The sequence below is a fragment of the Eubalaena glacialis genome, chromosome 2, assembly GCF_028564815.1.
Source record: "Eubalaena glacialis isolate mEubGla1 chromosome 2, mEubGla1.1.hap2.+ XY, whole genome shotgun sequence".
Lineage (NCBI taxonomy): Eukaryota > Metazoa > Chordata > Mammalia > Artiodactyla > Balaenidae > Eubalaena > Eubalaena glacialis.
In genome coordinates, this window is record NC_083717.1 from 41,247,682 (window position 1) to 41,269,207 (window position 21,526).

The 21,526-nt window shown below is 36.4% G+C and overlaps 1 protein-coding gene across 1 annotated transcript in view; it reads right to left on the reverse strand.

Annotated features, from left to right (window-relative positions):
* Nucleotides 1–432: 432 nt before the first annotated feature.
* AGBL1 (AGBL carboxypeptidase 1) overlaps nt 433–21,526 on the reverse strand; it is a 728,885-nt gene continuing 707,791 nt past the window's right edge. Inside the window, exon 22 of the mRNA XM_061181782.1 lies at nt 433–637. Coding sequence (XP_061037765.1) covers nt 433–637 — 205 coding nt within the window. The remainder of the gene's footprint in view (nt 638–21,526) is intronic.

The window sequence follows — 21,526 nt, forward strand, 5'->3', positions numbered from 1 at the left end:
GTCCAGGAAGATCCCACATGCCACGGAGCAACTAAGCCCATGTGCCACAACTACTGACTGAGCCTGCGCTCTTGAGCCTGCGAGCCGCAACTACTGAGCCCGCGCGCCTAAAGCCTGTGCTCCGCAACAAGAGAAGCCACTGCAGTGAGAAGCCCACGCACTGCAACAAAGAGTAGCCCCCGCTCACTGCAACTTGAGAGAGCCCGCACGCAGCAGTGAAGACCCAACACAGCCAAAAATAAAACTAATTAATTAAAAAAAGAAGTAACCACTCTCTATGCATAGTGAAACTAGAAGAAAATCTGGATGTAGGGATGCTGACCTCGCATGGGCTGGCTTTCTGTGCCAACATTGTGTGTGTGTGATGGTAAAGCAACAACATGGCAGCTAATCCGATGGTTAGAGGCACAGAACTTGCTATGAACCTCAGGGTTATGGGATGGCTTTTCTTCCCTGCCCTGGTCCCTCCTCTTCTTCCTCTCCTTCATCCTTGTGGAAAGCGCATTCCTGGATCTCCCGGTCCAGCTCGGAGAAGCTCCCTTCCTGGTCCGAGCTGCTGTCGGTACCATAGTCAATCTCTTCCAGGCAGGGAGGCTCATCATCCAGTTCTGAAGTGATGCTGCTGTTGCTGCTGCATCTGCCACGAGTTCCCAGAAAACATGGAGAAGAAAGGAAAGAGAGGGAAGGAGGGAAGGAAAAAGGGGGGAAAAGAGGGAGAAGGGAAGTAGAAACAAGGAGGTGAAGAGAAAGGAGGGGGAGATAAGAAAAGAAGTTACCCAAAGAAAGGAACATGTACAATTGGTTGGAAAAGGAGGGTGGAGGTTATCTTCACTGAGTTTTAATCTCAAGAGCCCCTGTTCCTTTCAACGTGTTGCATACATAGCACCCTGTGTTCTCAACCACTACCTTGAGATGGGGGAAGAAAATCTGTAAAATCTGTGGGCTCCCTTCTTCCTTGGCCAGCAGAGTCTTCATTTCTAAGTCCACTGGAAGATTTCCAATCACAGGATAGGGACAGCCTCATATATTTAACACTGCCAGGGTCCTTTAAGCTCAAAGTGAAAAATCAGAGATGGCTGTCACTGACTATCTGAGAATGTCATGTCAGTTATGCCCAGGAAAGAGTGGGGATGGAATTCAGGTAAGTAAGATTCAAAATCCCTAATGTTTCCCACTCTAACAGCACAATAAGTCATATTACATAGCTCCCTTTTACCATGGTGAATGCTTTATTAATTAAAAAAATTAAAAAATTTATCCAGGTGGACATGAATGGAGAGAGTAAGCGGGAAAACAGTACTCTTTCCACCATGTTTGTACTCCCTCATCATCTCCCCTACCTCCCTCCAGTTTATTCACAAGTGGAAGATCACAGGGGTTGACCAATGAGAGACAAAAGGGGGCAATAGGAATGAACATCAAACTTGGACCATATATTGTGAGCAGGGGAAATTTCCTCCCAAGGAACTGTATATCTTTCTCATTTGCATGAGGTGCCTTCTTTCCTGAAGACTTCCTAATCACTCCCTACTTAGGACTTAACCAATTAGGATTAGCAGCGTGCTGGGTTTCTACTCTGTGATTTATAGAAGGCAAGCACTTCATAAATCAGGCAGAGATGTTCATCCACCTGCCTCGCCATAAACAATGAAAATGGGTAATCAGCAGCGTAGTTACGTTTTAGCTTGGGACATGAATCAGAGGCCAGTTTCTTAATTGTCCACTAACTGTTACGAGCTGCTCCATGCTCTTCAGGCTCTCAGTACCCTAAGCTGCAGGTCTGGTGGGACATAGCATGAATAGAAAGGAAAGAGAAGAAATATGAATCTTGATTCCACAGCACCACAGCATGAAATTGTTATATTTTACAGGCTGAATGGTGGGTGATAAAGCAGTTGAATAAAGGAAGGTAAGAGCTGCCCAGTCATAACACAAGCTCAAGTCAGCAAGAACACCAAGTACCTTTGACTCCGCTGTCACCATGGTAGGTACTGAGGTGACCATGCTGTACAATGTCAAGAGCCTGAGTTTTAATCCTGACCAGGGGACCTTGGAATATCCCCTTCACCTCACATAATGACAATAATAATATCTCAAGAGTCGTTGTGAGGTTGTGAATACCAAATGAGAAAACACATGGATGCAATCTAGCAGAATGGACTGCAAAATAAAAGCAATCAACAAATTTTAATTCCACTTTATTGTGGATACTGAAAAAGATGGTGAAACATGGTGGTAAAAGTGAGCACGAACTGAGATAGGTTGCTTCACACCTGAGTTGCTGCAATCTCTATTGCAAAACCATCCAAATTGGCAATGCTAACAGTTTCTCTAAAACATAATTTTTACGATTCCATTTCAAATTCAGTAGCTTGCAAGAACTCGCCCTTGCTTATTAATGCAATGTGAGTATCGGTGGATGGGACATTCTTAAAGGGTCCAGTGGGCAGGAGTCCAGGAGTAAACAACAGGGTCAGTCTTCCCCTAATAAGGCTCTGCCTTCCCTTCACTGTAGAGTCTGCTCCAGTCACTCACAGACTTGGAACTTTCCTACTACAGTCAAGTTGTCAGGCTGTTCTTGTTGTGACCATTCAAACGTACCAGGCTAAATGTGTTTCCAAGTCTTTATTCATACAAGCAATTTCCTATATCTAAAATCATCTTCCAACTCCTCAACATCCAACCAAATAAGATAGATCAATTTTAAAAGCTCGTCTTAATTTCCACCAGATGACTGTTTTGATAACTCTATCTCTTATTGAAATTTCTGCCCTAAATATAAATCTTCACATATTCATTTAATTTGCTTTGATCCTTAATAGTCTTATATTGTGAATAAGGCCCATGCATCTGTCTGATTCATATTTATATTATTGTATAGAACATCTAGAATGTGCGTAGAATATAGTAGAAATCAATCAATCAACCAATCAATAAACTGTTCCCTGTGTAAATCACATACACCCACTGGCTTTAGCAAGGCAGCTGTAGAGTGTAGGAAGCAGGGCACCCTCTCTGGCTTCCAAAAGGTGGGAGAAAAATGTCTTGACTGTGCACGCCCGTGGGTTTCAGCAATGCAGCAGGAGAGTGTGTTGCTCGTGTGCACGTGCTGAAGTTAGGCTGGGAGTGGGAGAATGCCTGGACCACTCTCACGTGCCAGCCCCAGCCAGGGAGCAGGAGAGTGTTGCAACTGCCTGTGCTCTGTGGCTTCAGCAGGGTGGGGGATAGTGCCATGACCACTTGCCCCTGTCCATCTTAGCAAGGCAGCAGGAGGGTAATGTTTCTAAGCTTAACTGCCTGTGCTAGCAGGGTATGTGGAGAGGGCAGTAATGGCATCTGCCAGCACCTCCATCTCTGGGGTGAGTTTCAGCTGACACCTGCTCCTCCAGCACATGCTTTTAGATTAGCAAATGGGTCTCTTTCTCATATACTCTAGGCACATTTCAAGCTGCTATTTTTTCTCTGGGTCTCAGGGTGGGTAAGACCATATGTGAGCCCTTTAAAAGGGAAGATTCAGATTCCTATAGCACTATGGGTCCCTTAGACATCAGCCCTGTTGGTTTTCTAAGCCAGACATTTTAAGGGCTTGTGTCTCTGGTGTAGATCCCAGGTGATGGGTACATGATGTGGAGCACCAACCCCTCACTCCTCCTGTGGAAACACTGGACTGATGAGATTCCCTCCTTATTGTGTGTTGCCATGCTGGTGGTCAGGGAGAGTTCTTGCCAAGACTCTGTCTCAAACTTCCCTGCCCTTCTCAATGTGGTCCTTTAATCTTTTGTTGTGGTGAAGCAGGTCATCTAGTTTTCAAATCTTTTTCAGAGAGAAATGATCCATATATAGCTATAGATTTGGTGTGTCCATGAGAGGAGGTGGGTTCAGAATCTTCCTACCCCGCCATGTTGGTCCCCCATTCAAAAGTTTTATATATGAATTAAACCATAATTATCATGTCAGTACATTTTAATAATTTTAAACAAATATCATTTCCTTTGTCATTCATATTTATAAATAAATGTAAAGTATAATATAAATATAATATAAAATTAATACATAATATACAATGTATAATATATTATAAAATTATGTATTATACATATTAATATGTTACATATTTATATGTTATGTACATTTACATATATATTTTTATATTTTTATAAATTAAGAAGGCTTACAATAGTTTAATTATATCTCTCACTTATTTGCCCAAATGTGTAGGAATTCTGATGAGTTAGAGAATCAAATGCATATTCAGGGACTCCCACTTCTGGATAGATAGAGAACTATTTCTCCCTTTTCCTCTTCATAGTTCTCCCTGGATATTATATATTAAAGAAACATAAGGAAATGTGGATGAAATATGGAGAGAAGAAGCCAGACCAGATCGAGACCTAATGGTCAATATGGTGGTATGTTCCCTGGGTTTTCTTTTGGCCTTATATTCTCTAGTCTTGGAGCTGGAGAAGCTGACAGCCTGGAATTGCTAATAAGTGCAGACAAAAAGTCCCTAACAAGAGTTTGTTCTCTTTATCCAAGTGATGAGACAAGGAGCAACCTCACAAAAAAAGACAAGTTTTAAATTATAATAGCTCTATTCCAACCAAACCCCACAGAAAAAACAGTAGTCCTACGCTCATTTTGCCAACAGAAGCGTGGTGAACCTAGATTTTTACTCTCATAAGACCTAATTGTGATGTCCGAAATCCCCTTCTTTCCCTCATGCTAAGGAAGCAACAGGGAAGGCAGAATAGAGCCTGCACTTTCATCTCCAATGTACAATAATGAGGTCTCCTACCCATTGATACCAGTGGGGGCCATGTAGGGAGCCTGGACTTCCAAACACAACTCTTGGTAACAAGACGACTCCTTACCAGTTTTTGTGGAGACCAATAACAAGGTACCCGTGCTGCTTCCACCCAGAGCAGTACTAGTGAAGGCCTAGCAGGAAGCTAAAACACTTACCAATGCCCAGCAGTAACAGGGAGCCCTCAGCATCATGGGTGTCAATGGAGCCCAATAGGGAGGCTAGACTTTCACCCACATGTGGCAGTAACAAGATTCCTTCTTCTCCTCTCTGAGTGGTGTCATAGGAGCCCAGTTCAAACAGAAGATTTTAATAAGACCCATATCTCATAGTATATTATCCCAAATGTTCAGATTTCAATAGATAATCACTCATTTTACCAAGAACCAAGACAATTGATAGATGCTAACAGCAAAATGACACAGATGTTAGAATTATCTGACAAGGATTTGAAAGCAGACACCATGTAAGTGTTCCAATGAGTAATTATGGACACACATGACAAAAATAATTGAATGTCTCAATAAAGAAATGGAAAATCTCAGCAAAAAAATAAGGAGTATAAAGAAGAATCAAAGGAAACTGTAGAAGTGAGAAATACAATAACAGAAATATAAAACTTGATGAAGAAACAGAAAGTCTCAACAAGGAAACAGAACATATAAAGAAGAGCCAAATGGAAAGTTTAGAACTAATAAATACAAAAAAAAATCTAAATAAAAAATTCAATGGTTGGGCTCAACAGCAGAATGGAAGGAACATGGGAAAGAATCAGTGAACTTGAAAACAGAACAATAGAAATTATTCAGTCTGAATAACAGAGTGAAAATAGATTAAAACAATGAACAGAACATCAAGACCCTGTGGGATTATAACAAAAGATCTAATATTCATTTCAGCAGAGTCCGAAAAGAAGAGAACCTGAAAAAGTATTCAAAGAAGTAATGGCTGAAAATGCCTTAAACGTTGCAAAAGACATTAATCTACAAATACAATAAGCTGAGCAAATCCCAAATAGCTAAACTGAAGGAAACCTAACCAGACAGATAATAACAAGCTTTCTGAAAACTAAAGACAAATTAAAAATCTTGAAACTGGTGCGAGAGAAACTTTAGGGTAACAACACTATAATGGAAAAATAATTCTAATGGCAGCAGAGATCTCATCAAAAACAATAGGGGCCATAATAAAACAGAACACCATTCTTCAAGTTTGAAAAAAAATAGAACTACCAACTTAATACTCTAAATCCAGAAAAAACAGCCTTCAAGAATGAATGGAAAATAAAGACATTCTTATAGGAAGTAAAATTTTCAGAATTTGTTGCCACCAGACCTACCTTAAAAGGATGGCTAAAGGAAATCCTCTAAAAAGAAATGAGGTAATAAAATAAGGAATGTTGAAATATAAGAAAGGGAGAAAGAACAACAAAAGAGTAAAAATATAGATACAGACAATAGATTTTTCTTTTCCTCTTGAATTATTGAAATTATGTTTGAGAGTTGAATCAAAAATTATACAATTGTGTGTTATGCTTCATGTAAATATTTAAGGTAATTTTATAATAAATGAGAAGGTAAACGGATATACAGGGAGGTAAGTTTTCTATACTTTGCTTGAACTGGTAAAAATGTGACACCAGTAGATTATAATAAGTTATGTATATAAAATGTAATACCTACGACATGAAAAAATATATACATATAGAGACACTCAAGATCTTATAAAGAAATAAAAATAGAATTCTAAAACAAATCCACTAAAAAGGAGACAGGAAAAACAAAACAGAGATTAAAAAAGGGAGCGAGAACAAACAATAAAATGGAAGAGTTAGCCCTAACTTATCAATAACATTAAATGTTATATAATTGTCATATATACTAATTAAAAGAAAGATGGTCAGAGTGGATTAAAAAAATGTAACCCAACTGTATGCTGTTCATAATAACTCACTTAAAATATAATGAATATGCTAGATATAAACTCAAAAGATGGAAAAGATATACCATGCAAATATTAATCGAAAGAAAGCAGGAGTGTCTATATTAACAATATCAGATAAAGTAGTAATTGGAGGAAAGGTAATAACCAGGGACATAGAGGGATACAATGATAAAAATGTTAATACATCAAAAAATCATAGCACTCTTGTACACGTATGTATCAAACAACAGAACTGCAAATTATGTGAAGCAAAAACTGATAGATCTGAAAGGAGAATTAGACAAAACTATAATTATAATTCAAGGTTTCAACACTCCTTTCTCAACAGTTGATTAAACAACTAGACAGAAAAGCAGCCAAGACACTGAAGAGTTCAACAACACCATCAACCAACAACACAGAATTGACATTTATAGAACACTCCCCATCCATTAGCAGCAGAATAAATATTATTTTCCAATGCTGATAAAATATATATCAAGACAGACCATATCTTGAGCCATAAACAAGCTTCAACAAATTTAAAATAATTGAAACAGTGCCGACTGTGTTCTCTGACCCAAGGAATCAAGCTGGAAATCCAAAACATAAAGATGAAAAGAACATTTCCAAACATTTGGAAAATAGATAAAAATACTTCTAAATAATTTAGGAGGTCAAAGAATATGTTTTAAGGGAAAGAAAAACATACATTGAACTTAATGAAAATGAAATATAACATATCAAAATTTGTGGCACACAGATAAATCCATGGTGAGAGGAAAAGTTATAGCAATAAAATGCTTACCTTAGAAAAATCTGAAATCATAAATCTAAACTACACCTCAAGAAAGTAGAAAAATAAGAGCAAAATAATCCCAGAGCAAGTAAAAGAAAGGAAACAATAAAGGGCAGAAACCAATATAACTGAAACAGAAAAACAACAGAGAAAATCAATGAAACGAAGAGCTGACTGTTTGAAAAGATCTATACCAAGACCAACCCCTAACTATACTGAAAAAGAAAAAAAGAAGAAAGGCACTGATTACCAATATCAGGAATAAAAGAGGAACTATAGATTATAGACTCTGCAAGTATCAAAATGATAAGGTGATGCCACACACACAAAAAAACTCTATACACATAAATTTGATAATTTATATGATATGGATCAATTCCTCAAAATGCAAAAACTACCACAATTATAGATAATTTGAATAGCCCTATAGCTAGTAAAGAAATTGAATTCATAGTTTAACACATCTTGAAAAAGAGTTTTCCAGACCCAGATATTTTCACTGGAGAATTCTACGTGATTAAAGAAGAATTAACACCAATTCTACTACTCTCCTTCAGAAAATAAAAGAGGAGGGAAGACTTTCCATTCACGTTATGAGTCAAGTATTATTCTAATATTAAGGCCAGACAAAGATAGTAAAAAAAAGGAGGGTAACTACAGACCAAAATCTCTCATGAATATAAATGTAACATTCATAACAAACTATTAGCAAATTGAATTCACTATTCTATAAAAAGACCTATACACCCTGACCAAGTGGAGTTAACTCCAGGAAAGTAAGATTGGTTCAATATTTTAAAAATAATCAGTGTAATCCACTATATTTACAAGCTAATGAAGAAAAATCATATGACCATATAAATTTATGCAAAAAATATACTTGAAAAAATTAACACCCATTAAAGATAAAACATCTCAGATAAGATAGTAATAGAAGGAGACTTCCTCTTATACATATGAAATAAAGCAGCAGAAACAGACACCCACAAACTTGAAATCCTATGACAATCTGGAAAAGACTGTAGAATAAGTACGTTTACAATGATTAAGAAATTAGAATAAGTTCTGGATGCATAATAATAGATAAGGTACTTTTGATAAAGAAAAGATGAATTTGAAAATTAAACAGTTTCTCTCTAAAAGTAAAAAAAAAAAAAAAGATACAATAAACAGCTCAATGGAACAGTTAAATGGCACAAAAGACACAGTTAAATAGAGAATTAATAAACAATAAGAAGTATGTCTAGAAGTAGAGAGGCAATATTCAAGAAGATAATAGTTGAAAGGTGATAGTCCTCAAACTGAAGAACTACTCTGGCAAGTAGGAAAATTAAAAAAAAAAAAAGTCCATAATTAGATACATCAGGGTGGACACCAATAAAAAAAGAGAAATCTTAGAGAAATTGAGAGAGAAAAGACAAATTACCCTTAAATGAATGACATTTAGATCAACAGATTTCCCATTAAACAAAAAAATAGGGGAAACTAGGTGAAGGGAAATTTCTGTGCTATCTCTGCAACATTTCTGTGAATATAAAGTTATTCCAAATTGAAAGTTTAATTTTAGAATGCTTAAAAAGTAATAATAATATTAAAGCTAGTCAGAAAAAAAAAAACAGAATGAATGTCTTAAAGATGCTAAGGGAAAATAAATCCCGAACTAGAATTACATACTAAAATAAAAACAAAAAACTTTATTTTTCTTGAATGAGGGTGAAATAAATATGTTTTCCCACACATGGACCATCACTGAAAGGACTACTAAAATATATACCTCAGTAAGAAAGAAACTGAACTCATAAAAAGTAACAAGATCACAAGAAATAATTTTGTTAAAAAATACTAAGTATGTTGAACAATTTGGAAAATATATTCCTATAGGCTGAGAGGAGTCATATATAGACAGTGAGAATAGAGTGATTTAAAATATCCTCTGACCAAGAGAATGTAGGCAGAAGTGATTTTGCCACTTTCCTCCAGAAGTGCCCTAAGCAATCCTCCATGGGTTCTTTAAAAATACATACACATACGGGCATTCCCTGGCAGTCCAGTGGTTAGGACTCCAAGCTTCCACTGCAGGGGCACAGGTTCATTCCCTGGTTGGGGAACTAAGATCCCACATGCGGCAAGGCGCAGCCAAAAAAAAATACACACACACATATACATATGTATCATATACATCATATTATATATCATATATAATATATAAATAAATGTATATGCCATAAAATAATGATTTTAGTGGGAAAAATAATACTAAAATGTTTTAAATCTAAGATGATAAAAGAAAGGCTGGGAGGACAAAGGAAGGAAAAGAGGTAGAGAAAGAAAGAAAACAAAGAAAAAAAGAAAGAGGAAGAGATTGGGATCGACAAACATACACTACTATGTATAACATAGATAACTAACGAGAACCTACTATATAGCACAGGGAACTCTACTCAGTGCTCTGTGATGACCTAAATGGGAAGGAAATCCAAAAAGGAGGGGATATATGTATACGTACAGCTGATTCACTTCACTGTACAGCAGAAACCAACACAACATTGTAAAGCAACTATACGCCAATAAAAAAATAAAAAACTATACCCTACAATTTTATAATATAAAGTTACTAATAAAGGGTAAAAGTTCAAAAAAAGAAAAAAGAAAAAGAAAAAGAAAAGAAAGAAGAGGGAGGGAAGAAGGAAGGAAGAAAAGGGAATGGATACAGAAGATAAACTGCTGGTGGTGGGTGTCCCTGGTCAGGGGACAGGGTTGCTATATATATCCTGCTACCACTCAGACCATTATCTTATGTCCTTTGAACAAAATTGCTCAAGTCTAAAAAAATACAATAAAATTGTCCTTGACACTCTTGCCAATCTATCCCATCTTGAAGGCAAAGCTTGCATCTCACCTCTTCTTTGAAATCTTCTGCTGAGAACAGTAGCAAACTGCCCTCCTTCTTTTACTTGTTCAAGTACTTAGCTTGACCATTCTCTTTGACCATTCTCTAATAGGTACCCAGCTGGCCCCATCTCATTAGCTGCTTGCTCATTCCAGGCAACTCCACATACTCATAAAAAACCTCACCCTAATGTTAGCCCAGCAGACCAGAATAGCAAATATAGCCCTGGTGTCCAGGGAGAGCCTTCTTCTAAGGGCAGCATTCTATGTGGCAGAGGGCAGGTTCAAGTTTCTAAAACAAAGCTGCCAATGTCATTAGGAGATGCTCTCTCTGAAGCTTATAGATTCAGCTCTCACAGGACAAAATATATACATGGTAAGGCAGAGTAACAGTATTGTCAGCAATATTATGGTATCCATGATTCTCCCTTTTGGTCTTTCTCTCTCTCTCTATTTTTCAAAGATGATAAATTCAAGAAGAAGACATCACCATATGCAAATTAAATCAAATATAAATAAAAGGAAATAACATTATGCAGAAATCAAACTCTGCTTCCATTGATAGGGTGGTCCTTAATACCCAGATGTGGAAAATGTATGGAGAAAATATCTGAAAATTGATTTCATTTCCCCCTAAATGCTTTGATATCCTATAAAAACACATTAAAAAGTCAAAAGAAAACATAGAGTCATAAATGTGACTGGAGGTAAGAATCCTGGTTTCAAAGACCAAGTGAGAAACAGGAATTTACCTTCTCTGAGCTTCATTGTCTTCATCTATAAAATGAGTATCTTACTAGCTTTCTTCTTGAAATGATATAAAGGAAGCAAATTTCCTAGCACAAGACCTGACACATAGTTACTCAACTGAATTTGTATTCCCCTTTCCTTTCCATAGTGTTGGAGATAAGGCACGCAAATATTTTTATTTTGGCAAACTCATCATCTTTCATCCTTGAATACAAACCCATAAATGCAGCTTTTGAACACAGTTTCTGGGCAAAGCCATTAAGAAGATTCTATCCTTTGCAATTCTTCCAAGCCAGCCTGTACAGCCATTTGCAACTTTATGATGTGATAAATAGAATTTCTTTGTTTAGATTTTTCATTTGCATATTTATTGAGATATGACGATCTTAATTAGTTCTGTTTTTTTTTGTGTGTTTGTTTGTTTTCTTGGTTGGGAAAAGGCAGCTTTCTGTAGTGTAAAATAATTCTTCATGCTAACAGGGTGAACGAAACTTAGCCCGTGGCATTCCTTGATGTTGATGCTGCTTAGAACGCAACTTTGTGGATTTTCTTTTCACTTGTTTTCTCTTTAAGTGCTGAGGTAATGCTCAGGACTTGGGTGAATGCCAGACCTCAAGAGGCAGCCAGCCACTGAGAAGCAATAGAATGCTCTTTAAATTATAGACACTCAGACTCATCCAACACGTTCTCCCCAGCCTACTTATCACCTATCTCCCTCCTGAAAAAGCTGAGCCCCACCAAATGCCTCTTCGCAATGCAATGCAGCCCTGCTGCATCTTGGCTTTTATAGAAGAGAAGGAGTAAGTCTGAATTCCCTGGTTAATTGCATCCCAGGAGAGTATTTGGACGCGTTGTTCACACCATGCTGTTCCTCTTTGACCTTTGGGAGCAAAGCTGTGTGAATGCTGTGTCCCATTGAGGAGGTACCAGCAGCCTATTAGACAACTCATAAATATCTAAAGACATACAAATTATTTCCACTATGAATATCTCACCATCATCCTCCAAAACAATTAGCGTGGTTCCCTAGTGTTTCCTGTTTGCCAAGTTCTTCACATCATCACAAAGTCTGTCACTGATTCAACACTTGTAAGAGGAAGGGCATAATTTATTATTTCCCTGGGTTTTTTTTTTTTTTTTTGTCTTGTTTTGAGTTAACTCCAGTAATGGAGCATTTCAAGTGTACAGAAAACAGCACTAGGCACTATTGGTAAAGGAAAAAAAAAAAAATCAATAACATTGTTAGTCACCTACTGTGTGTCAAGTGTTTTGCATTTGCTCTCATTTCATTTAAAACATAAAAAAACAAGTAAATCTATAGGGTGATATTATCATTCCTGTTTTACAGTTGGGAAAAGAGAGACCTTGGGTAGTTAATTTTCTCAGTATTTTAAAGTTATGCATGGCATAGAAGATGTATGATAATTAGACAAGACCAAGGGCTTCTGTATCCCAAATGAGTTGAATGACTCAATTCATTCAACAAATATTGATGTATAAAACCTACTTTATCTGAGGAAGAACTGGAATGAAATTGTAATTCAGCCAAAATCAAAGTCATAAACTCTATCATGTGGTTTAGAGGTCTAGAAAAAGTCCAATGCCATTTTCACTCAAAAAACTATGGAAATAAATGTCCCACTTCTTTTTATTTAATGATTTTTAAATTAATTTTTAATTGAAGTATAGTTGATTGACAATGTTGTGTTAGTTTCCACTGTACAGCAAAGTGAATCAGCCATACATATACATATATCTACTCTCTTCTAGACTCCATTCCCATATAGGTCATTATAGAGCACCAAATAGAGTTCCCTGTGCTATACAGTAGGTTCTTATTAGTTATCTTTTATATATAGTAGTGTGTATATGTCAATCCCAATCTCCCAATGTATCCTCCCTTTTCCCCCTTGGTAACCATAAGTTTGTTTTCTACATCTGTGACTCAATTTCTGTTTTGTAAATAGGTTCATTTGTTCCATTTTTTAGATTCTACATATAAGCTATATCATGATATTTGTCTTTCTCCATTTGACTTACTTCACTCAGTATGACAATCTCTAGGTCCATCTTTGTTGCTGCAAATGGCATTATTTCATTCTTTTTCATGGCTGAGTAATATTCCATGGTATATATGTACCACATCTTCTTTATCCATTCCTCTGTTGATGGACATTTAGGTTGCTTCCATGTCCTGGCTCTTGTAAATAGTGCTTCAATGAACATTGGGGTGCATGTATCCTTTTGAATTATGGTTTTCTCTGGATATATGCCTAGGAGTGGCATTGCTATATCATATGGTAGCTCTATTTTTAGTTTTTCAAGGATTCTCCATACTGTTCTCCATAGTGGCTGTACCAATTTACATTCCCACCAACAGTGTAGGAGGGTTCCCTTTTCTCCACACCCTCTCCAGCATTTATTGTCTGTAGATTTTTTTGATGATGGTCCTTCTAACTGGTGTGAGGTGAAACCTCATTGTAGTTTTGATTTGCATTTCTCTAATAATTAGTGATGTTGAGCATCTTTTCATGTGACCTCTTGGTCATCATCCCACTTGTAATTGAACAAGTTAATCCATGACGATGTAAGGATGTGGTCCAAATTCTTCATGAAAATAGAAATATAGAATAAAAGAGGGTGTGAGTGGGAGGGGGGAGTTAGTGAGAAAAGAATGAGAACAAAAGAGATGGGGAGGGGAAAGAGAATGAAAGGAAGAGAGAGAGAGAGGAGAGTTTAGTGAAACTTGTCCAACCAACTTGTCATCAAGAGCTTTACCCTTAAGTTCTGATAACATATATGATAAATGAGTTGACATAAGTGGCTTGAAGGAAAAGGTATGTAAGTGTAAGATGCTGGTTCATTGTGGAGAATAGTCAATGACTAAAAAAATGGCAATTGTATGAGAGAAGATCTTTGAGTGTTCCATTAATGTTTCAGACATGTGCTGTGAATTATTTATCTAGTATAGCTGATGAAATACCACTGAGCCAAATCATAGTCACTTGCTGAGTCTTTCCCTCTAGAAATGTACTGGGTGGTTATAGAACTGGGGTCTGGGTTACAATGTTGGCTGTACTCTGTGGCTAAGGGACCTAAAGAAGTTAACTAATTCATAACTAATAACTACTTCATAACTAATCCAAATAAGGATCCAAATAAGGATCATGATGACCTACTCGATGTCAAATGACCAGACAGGGTGTTTTAGGGCAAGTCAGTTTGTCACTTTAGAAATGAATGATGATGGTCTTGCCCAGGCTACTACTATTACAGTGTCCAAAAGATACCCTTTCCAAAGCCAGAAAGATACAATGTCTGCTTCCCACCATTCTCACCATGTTTTCTCACTGAAATTCCATTCTATTAAATATCTATGGGTCATTACTCTTTGGCTACAGCATAATTGGGTACAGGTAAAATACTTTACCATTTGATACAGTCCCTCCAACAGTGGAACACATAGTACAAGGTAAGTTTCAATGGATCAAAAACAAAAACAAAAGCACTTTAGAATTAAGAGATACACACTACCATATATAAAATAGATAACCAACACGTACTAACTGCATAGCACAGGGAACTATACACAGTATTTTGTAATAACCTATAAGGGAAGAGAATCTGAAGTACATATATATATATATATATACATATATATATATATATAAAACTATATATATAAAACTATATATATATATAAAACTATATATATATAAAACTATATATATAAAACTATATAAATGACTGAATATATATGTGTTATGTATCTGAAACTAACACTATATTGTAAATCAACTATACTTCAATGAAAACAAAAACACTTTACATTGACACCAAAAAAACTGTGGTTGTATCTCACTCAACTTCACTGCTGTAAAACTCATCATCTTTCAAAAACATGTAAAAGAACAATTCCTCATTGTCTGCAAAGAAATCAGAGCACCTGAGAGAAATATCAATACATGTTTGTAGAAAACACTTAGATTTTTTGAAAACTTTTGTTCTACCTTTCCATGCTAAGTGGTATCACCACTCCAGTTTTATATTAAAACGACTTTCCTTTCTTATATGCTGCAAAACCATGAAGAAATAAACTTGGTTACTACGTATAAAGTAAGCAACAAAAAGAGAAGTGTGTTATGAGAAAGGTCAGGAGTGATTTCTCAGCGACAGCAAAACAAATTAAGACAATTTAAAATATGGACATAAAGATTTGATCCTTCAAAAAGTTAAAAGATAATCAATCTATGCATTTATTTTCTGACTCACAATTTATAGACATAGCTCCTTAAGTACTGCTCTGCACTTATTTGTTATAGAACTCTTAGTGTTATAAATGTTTATATATTAGTCTCACTCCAGGAATGAAAACCATCTATTGTTCAGCCAATGAATGTAACATGACAACCTGTGCTTTCCTTATTTCAAAAAGTATTCATTTTTTAACTCCTCCACAGTTTTCTCTTTCTGACATGATTTTATGTTCTGGTGAACGGTTTTGACTCATAATGGCTCACAAAAGACATGCAAATAATGGTGCTGGAGGTGCAGACAGTGAATGCTACTTTGAGACCATGAGCACATTTAAGGAATTGAAGGGTAAGGAAACAGCTGGTAAATGACCAAAGCCAATTGGTGTCCCCATGGAGGTCACTGAGCAAATCTCCTTTTACCAGGATTTAGAACCACCCCGCTCTCTCCCATCCCCAGGAAATTCATTCTGTATCTAGATCTTCTTTGGTTATCATCCTCTCTCCCCAAATTGTTGACATCTATAAGCTGATGGAACTTACAAAGAACCAACAGTTTGAATTTCAGCATTAATATTATCTTTAAAATGTAAATATATGTTTAATTTTAGCTCTATATTTTAGATGGATGGGTGAGTGCGTATTTTGGTTTTGTTTGTTTGTTTTTGTTTTGACAGAGAGTTTCACTCTCCTGAATGTTTAGTTTCCACTGGACAGCCTAGTCCCTTTTGATGAGATAGCCCCAAAGTGACTGGCCACTGGCAGTAGAATGGGTCATGGTCCATGATGTTGCCTTCCCCCTGCTGGTCCCAGGGGCTGAAGTTCTGTACCTTCTTGGGCCCAAAGAAAAATCATTCAGCTTTCCCAAATCTGGAGGTTCTCACAAAGATGTGCCCTATCTTTGGCATGTAGAGGCAGTGGGAGTGGTGAAAGTTTGCAGCCCTAAACTCTTCTTCTTTATTACATTTCCTTCCCATTCTTCCCCAGGGGGTTTAGAGTAAATGGAAGGAAAATGGAAGCTTGCTGGGGTTTATACACATCCTTGTGAATCTATGTCTCTCTGTTGAGATCCCTTTATCCTGAAGGGAGGAATGTTTTCTTTCTTTTTTTTTCCCCCCATTCATGCTAACTCAATTGGAGATTTATGAAAGTCCTTTGATATTATAAAGAGCTTCGTAAAACTCACTGTATCTTGTGAGGTACCTACTCTAAATTATGTGATCTGTAGGTAGAAGAATCTGCGGTGGTTGCCTGGAACAATGACAGGGAATTAAAAGGAAAAGAAACAGCAGTTGTAAAATACAATGTCAGGAACTCATTTCCATAGGGACTGTGTTCGAATGACTTGTATAGCTGTGATTCATGTTGTAGTCTCATTTCCACAAACACTTCCCCCTCTCCAGACACAGAATGCCTGGACATATTAGGAATTAAAAACCTAATAGTAGAACACAGCAGAATACAACTTGGGGGAGATGCTTAAAGGACTATTGGAGGAGCAGATCATAACTGAACCAAAGGTACAGTGAAGGTGAAGTTTGAGGTCAGGCAGGTGGCTTTAAGTGGTTAGGTAGGAAAGTGTTAAAGGTTTTTCAATCACATTACAATACATAAATGTGTCAAATTAACATGTTGTATGCCTTAAATTTGCACAACATCATATGTCAAAGATAGTTCAAAAAAAGGCTGAGGGCTTCCCTGGTGGCGCAGTGGTTGAGAATCTGCCTGCCAATGCAGGGGACACGGGTTCGAGCCCTGGTCTGGGAAGATCCCACATGCCGCAGAGCTACTAGGCCCGTGAGCCACAACTACTGAGCCTGCGCGTATGGAGCCTGTGCTCCGCAACAAGAGAGGCCGCGACGGTGAGAGGCCCGCGCACCGCGATGAAGAGTGGTCCCCACTTGCCGCAACTAGAGAAAGCCCTCGCACAGAAACGAGGACCCAACACGGCCAAAAACAAAACAAAAACAAACAAACAAAAAAAGGCTGAGATTTATGGTTCAAATGATGGAAATATTTAAAAGTAAGAACCAAGATAGATAGATAGATAGATAGACATATAGCTACACATATATACTTTCCACAGATGTAACTTATTATTTCTATTTATTTTAATAAATTATTTTATGCAACAGGATCTTCACATAAACAGTTTAATTTAAATTGACTTAGTACCAGTATCTTTTTTAAATTTTATTTATTTATTTATTTTTATTTTTTAATTTTTTTCTTCATTTAAAAAAAATTATTTTTAATTTTTTTGGAATTTTATTTATTTTTTATGCAGCAGGCTCTTATTAGTTAAATAAATGAAGAAAACTTTTGGGGAAAAACAATGGAAACATGATGATCCCAAGAAAAAAACCATTACCCCTGCCCCCTTTAAATCTAAGCATTTCTGAATAAATAGAACTAGAATCCCTGCATCTGGTACTCTTTTCTTTTTTTTTTAAATTTTAGAATTTTATTTATTTTTTTATACAGCAGGTTCTTATTAGTTATCCATTTTATACATATTAGTGTATATATGTCAATCCCAATCTCCCAATTCATCCCACCACCACCGCCTCCCCCCCACCACTTTCCCCCCTTGGTGTCCATATGTTTGTTCTCTACATCTGTGTCTCTATTTCTGCCCTGCAAACCGGTTCATCTGTACCATTTTCCTAGGTTCCACATATATGCATGAAAATACGATATTTTTTTTTCTCTTTCTAACTTACTTCACTCTGTATGACAGTCTCTAGATCCATCCATGTCTCTACAAATGACCCAATTTTGTTCCTTTTTATGGTTGAGTAATATTTCATTGTATATATGTACCACATCTTCTTTATCCATTCGTCTGTCGATGGGCATTTAGGTTGCTTCCATGACCTGACTATTGTAAATAGAGTTGCAATGAACATTGGGGTGCATGTGGCTTTTTGAATTATGGTTTTCTCTGGGCATATGCCCAGTAGTGGGAGTGCTAGGTCATATGGTAATTCTATTTTTAGTATTTTAAGGAACCTCCATACTGTTCTCCATAGTGGCTGTATCTATTTACATTCCCACCAACAGTGCAAGAGGGTTCCCTTTTCTCCACACCCTCTCTGGCATTTGATGCTTGTACATTTTCTGATGATGTCCATTTTAACTGGTGTGAGGTGTTACCTCATTGTAGTTTTGATTTGCATTTCTCTGATAATTAGTGATGTTGAGCAGCTTTTCATGTGCTTCTTGGCAAACTGTATGTCATCTTTGGAGAAATGTCTATTTAGGTATTCTGCCCATTTTTGGATAGGGTGGTTTGTTCTTTTAATATTGAGCTACATGAGCTGTTTATATATATTGGAGATTAATTCTTTGTCCATTGATTCATTTGTAAATATTTTCTCCCATTCTGAGGGTTGTCTTTTCTTCTTGTTTGTAGTTTCCTTTGCTTTGCAAAAGCTTTTAAGTTTCATTAGGTCCCATTTGTTTATTTTTGTTTTTATTTCCATTACTCTAGGAGGTGGATCAAAAAAGACCTTGCTGTGATTTGTGTCAAAGACTGTTCTTCCTATGTTTTCCTCTAAAAGTTTTATAGTGTCTGGTCTTACATTTAGGTCTTTAATCCATTTTGAGTTTATTTTTGTGTATGGTGTTAGGGAGTGTTCTAATTTCATTCTTTTACATGTAGCTATCCAGTTTTCCCAGCATCATTTATTGAAGAGACTGTCTTTTCTCCATTGTATAACCTTGCCTCTTTTGTCATAGATTAGTTGACCATAGGTGTGTGGATTTATGTCTGGGCTTTCTATTCTGTTCCATTGATCTATATTTCTGTTTTTGTGCCAGTACCACATTGTCTTGATTACTGTAGCTTTGTAGTATAGTCTGAAGTCAGGGAGTCAGATTCCTCCAGCTCTGTTTTTTTCCCTCAAGATGGCTTTGTCTCTAGGGTCTTTTGTGTCTCCATACAAATTTTAAGATTTTTTGTTCTCGTTCTGTAAAAAATGCATTGGGTAATTTGATAGGGAATGCATTGAATCTGTAGATTGCTTTGGGTAGTATAGTCATTTTCACAATATTGATTCATCCAATCCAAGAACATGGTATATCTCTCTATCTGTTTGTATCATCTTTAATTTCTTTCATCAGTGTCTTATAGTTTTCTGCATACAGGTCTTTTGTCTCCCAAGGTAGGTTTATTCCTAGGTATTTTATTCTTTTTGTTGCAATGGTAAATGGGAGTGTTTCCTTAATTTCTCTTTCAGATTTTTCATCATTAGTGTATAGGAATGCAAGAGATTTCTGAGCATTTATTTTGTATCTTGCAACTTTACCCGATACATTGTTTAGCTCTAGTAGTTTTCTGGTGGCATCTTTAGGATTCTCTATGTATAGTATCATGTCATCTGTAGACAGTGACAGTTTTACTTCTTCTTTTCCAATTTGGATTCCTTTTATTTCTTTTTCTTCTCTGATTGCCGTGGCTAGGACTTCCAGAACTATGTTGAATAATAGTGGTGAGAGTGGACATCCTTGTCTTGTTCATGATCTTAGAGGAAATGATTTCAGTTTTTCACCATTGAGAATGATGTTTGCTGTGTGTTGGTCGTATATGGCCTTTATTATGCTGAGGTAGTTTCCCTCTGTGCCCACTTTTTGGAGAGTTTTTAACATAAATGGGTGTTGAATTTTGTCAAAAGCTTTTTCTGCATCTATTGAGATGATCATAAGGTTTTTATTCTTCAATTTGTTAATATGGTGTATCACATTGATTGATTTGCGTATATTGAAGAATCCTTGCATCCCTGGGATAAATCCCACTTGTTCATGGTGTATGATCCTTTTAGTGTGTTGTTGGATTCTGTTTGCTAGTATTTTGTTGAGGATTTTTGCATCTATATTCATCAGTGACATTGATCTTTAATTTTATTTTTTTGTAGTATCTTTGTCTGGTTTTGGTATCAGGGTGATGGTGGCCTCATAGAATGAGTTTGGGAGTGTTCTTTCCTCTGCAATTTTTTGGAAGAGTTTGAGAAGGATGGGTGTTAGCTCTTCTCTAAACATTTGATAGAATTCACCTTTGAAGCCATCTGGTCCTGGACTTTTGTTTGTTGGAAGATTTTTAATCACAGTTTTAATTTCATTACTTGTGATTGGTCTATTCATATTTTCTATTTCTTCCTGGTTCAGTCTTGGAAAGTTATACCTTTCTAAGAATTTGTCCATTTCTTCCAGGTTGTCCATTTTATTGGCATAGAGTTGCTTGTAGTAGTCTCTTAGGATGCTTTGTATTTCTGAGGTGTCTGTTGTAACTTCACCTTTTTCACTTCTAATTTTATTGATTTGAGTCCTCTCCCACTTTTTGTTGATGAGTCTGGCTAATGGTTTATGAATTTTGTTTATCTTCTCAAAGAACCAGCTTTTAGTTTTATTGGTCTTTGCTACTGTTTTCTTTGTTTCTATTTCATTTATTTCTGCTCTGATCTTTATGATTTCTTTCCTTCTACTAACTTTGGGTTTTGTTTGTCCTTCTTTCTCTAGTTCCTTTTGGTGTAAGGGTAGATTGTTCATTTGAGAGTTTTCTTGTTTCTTGAGGTAGGCTTCTGTTGCTATAAACTTCCCTCTGAGAACTGCTTTGCTGCAGCCCATAGGTTTTGGATCATCGTGTTTTCATTATAATTTGTCTCTAGGTATTTTTTGAACTCCTCTTTGATTTCTTCAGTGATCTCTTGGTTATTTAGTAACGTATTGTTTAGCCTCCATGTGTTTGTGGTTTTTACGTTTTTTTCCCTGTAACTGATTTCTAATCTTATAGCATTATGGTCAGAAAAGATTCTTGATATGATTTTAATTTTCTTAAATTTACTGAGGTTTGATTTGTGACCCAAGATGTGATCTATCCTGGAGAATGTTCCCTGTGCACTTGAGAAGAAAGTGTAATCTGTTTTTGGATGGAATGTCTTATAAATATCAATTAAATCTATCTGGTCTATTGTGTCATTTAAAGTTTGTGTTTCCTTATTAATTTTCTGATTGGATGATCTGTCCATTCGTGTAGTGAGGTGTTAAAATCCCCCACTATTATTGTGTTACTGTTGATTTCCTCTTTTATAGCTGTTAGCAGTTGCCTTG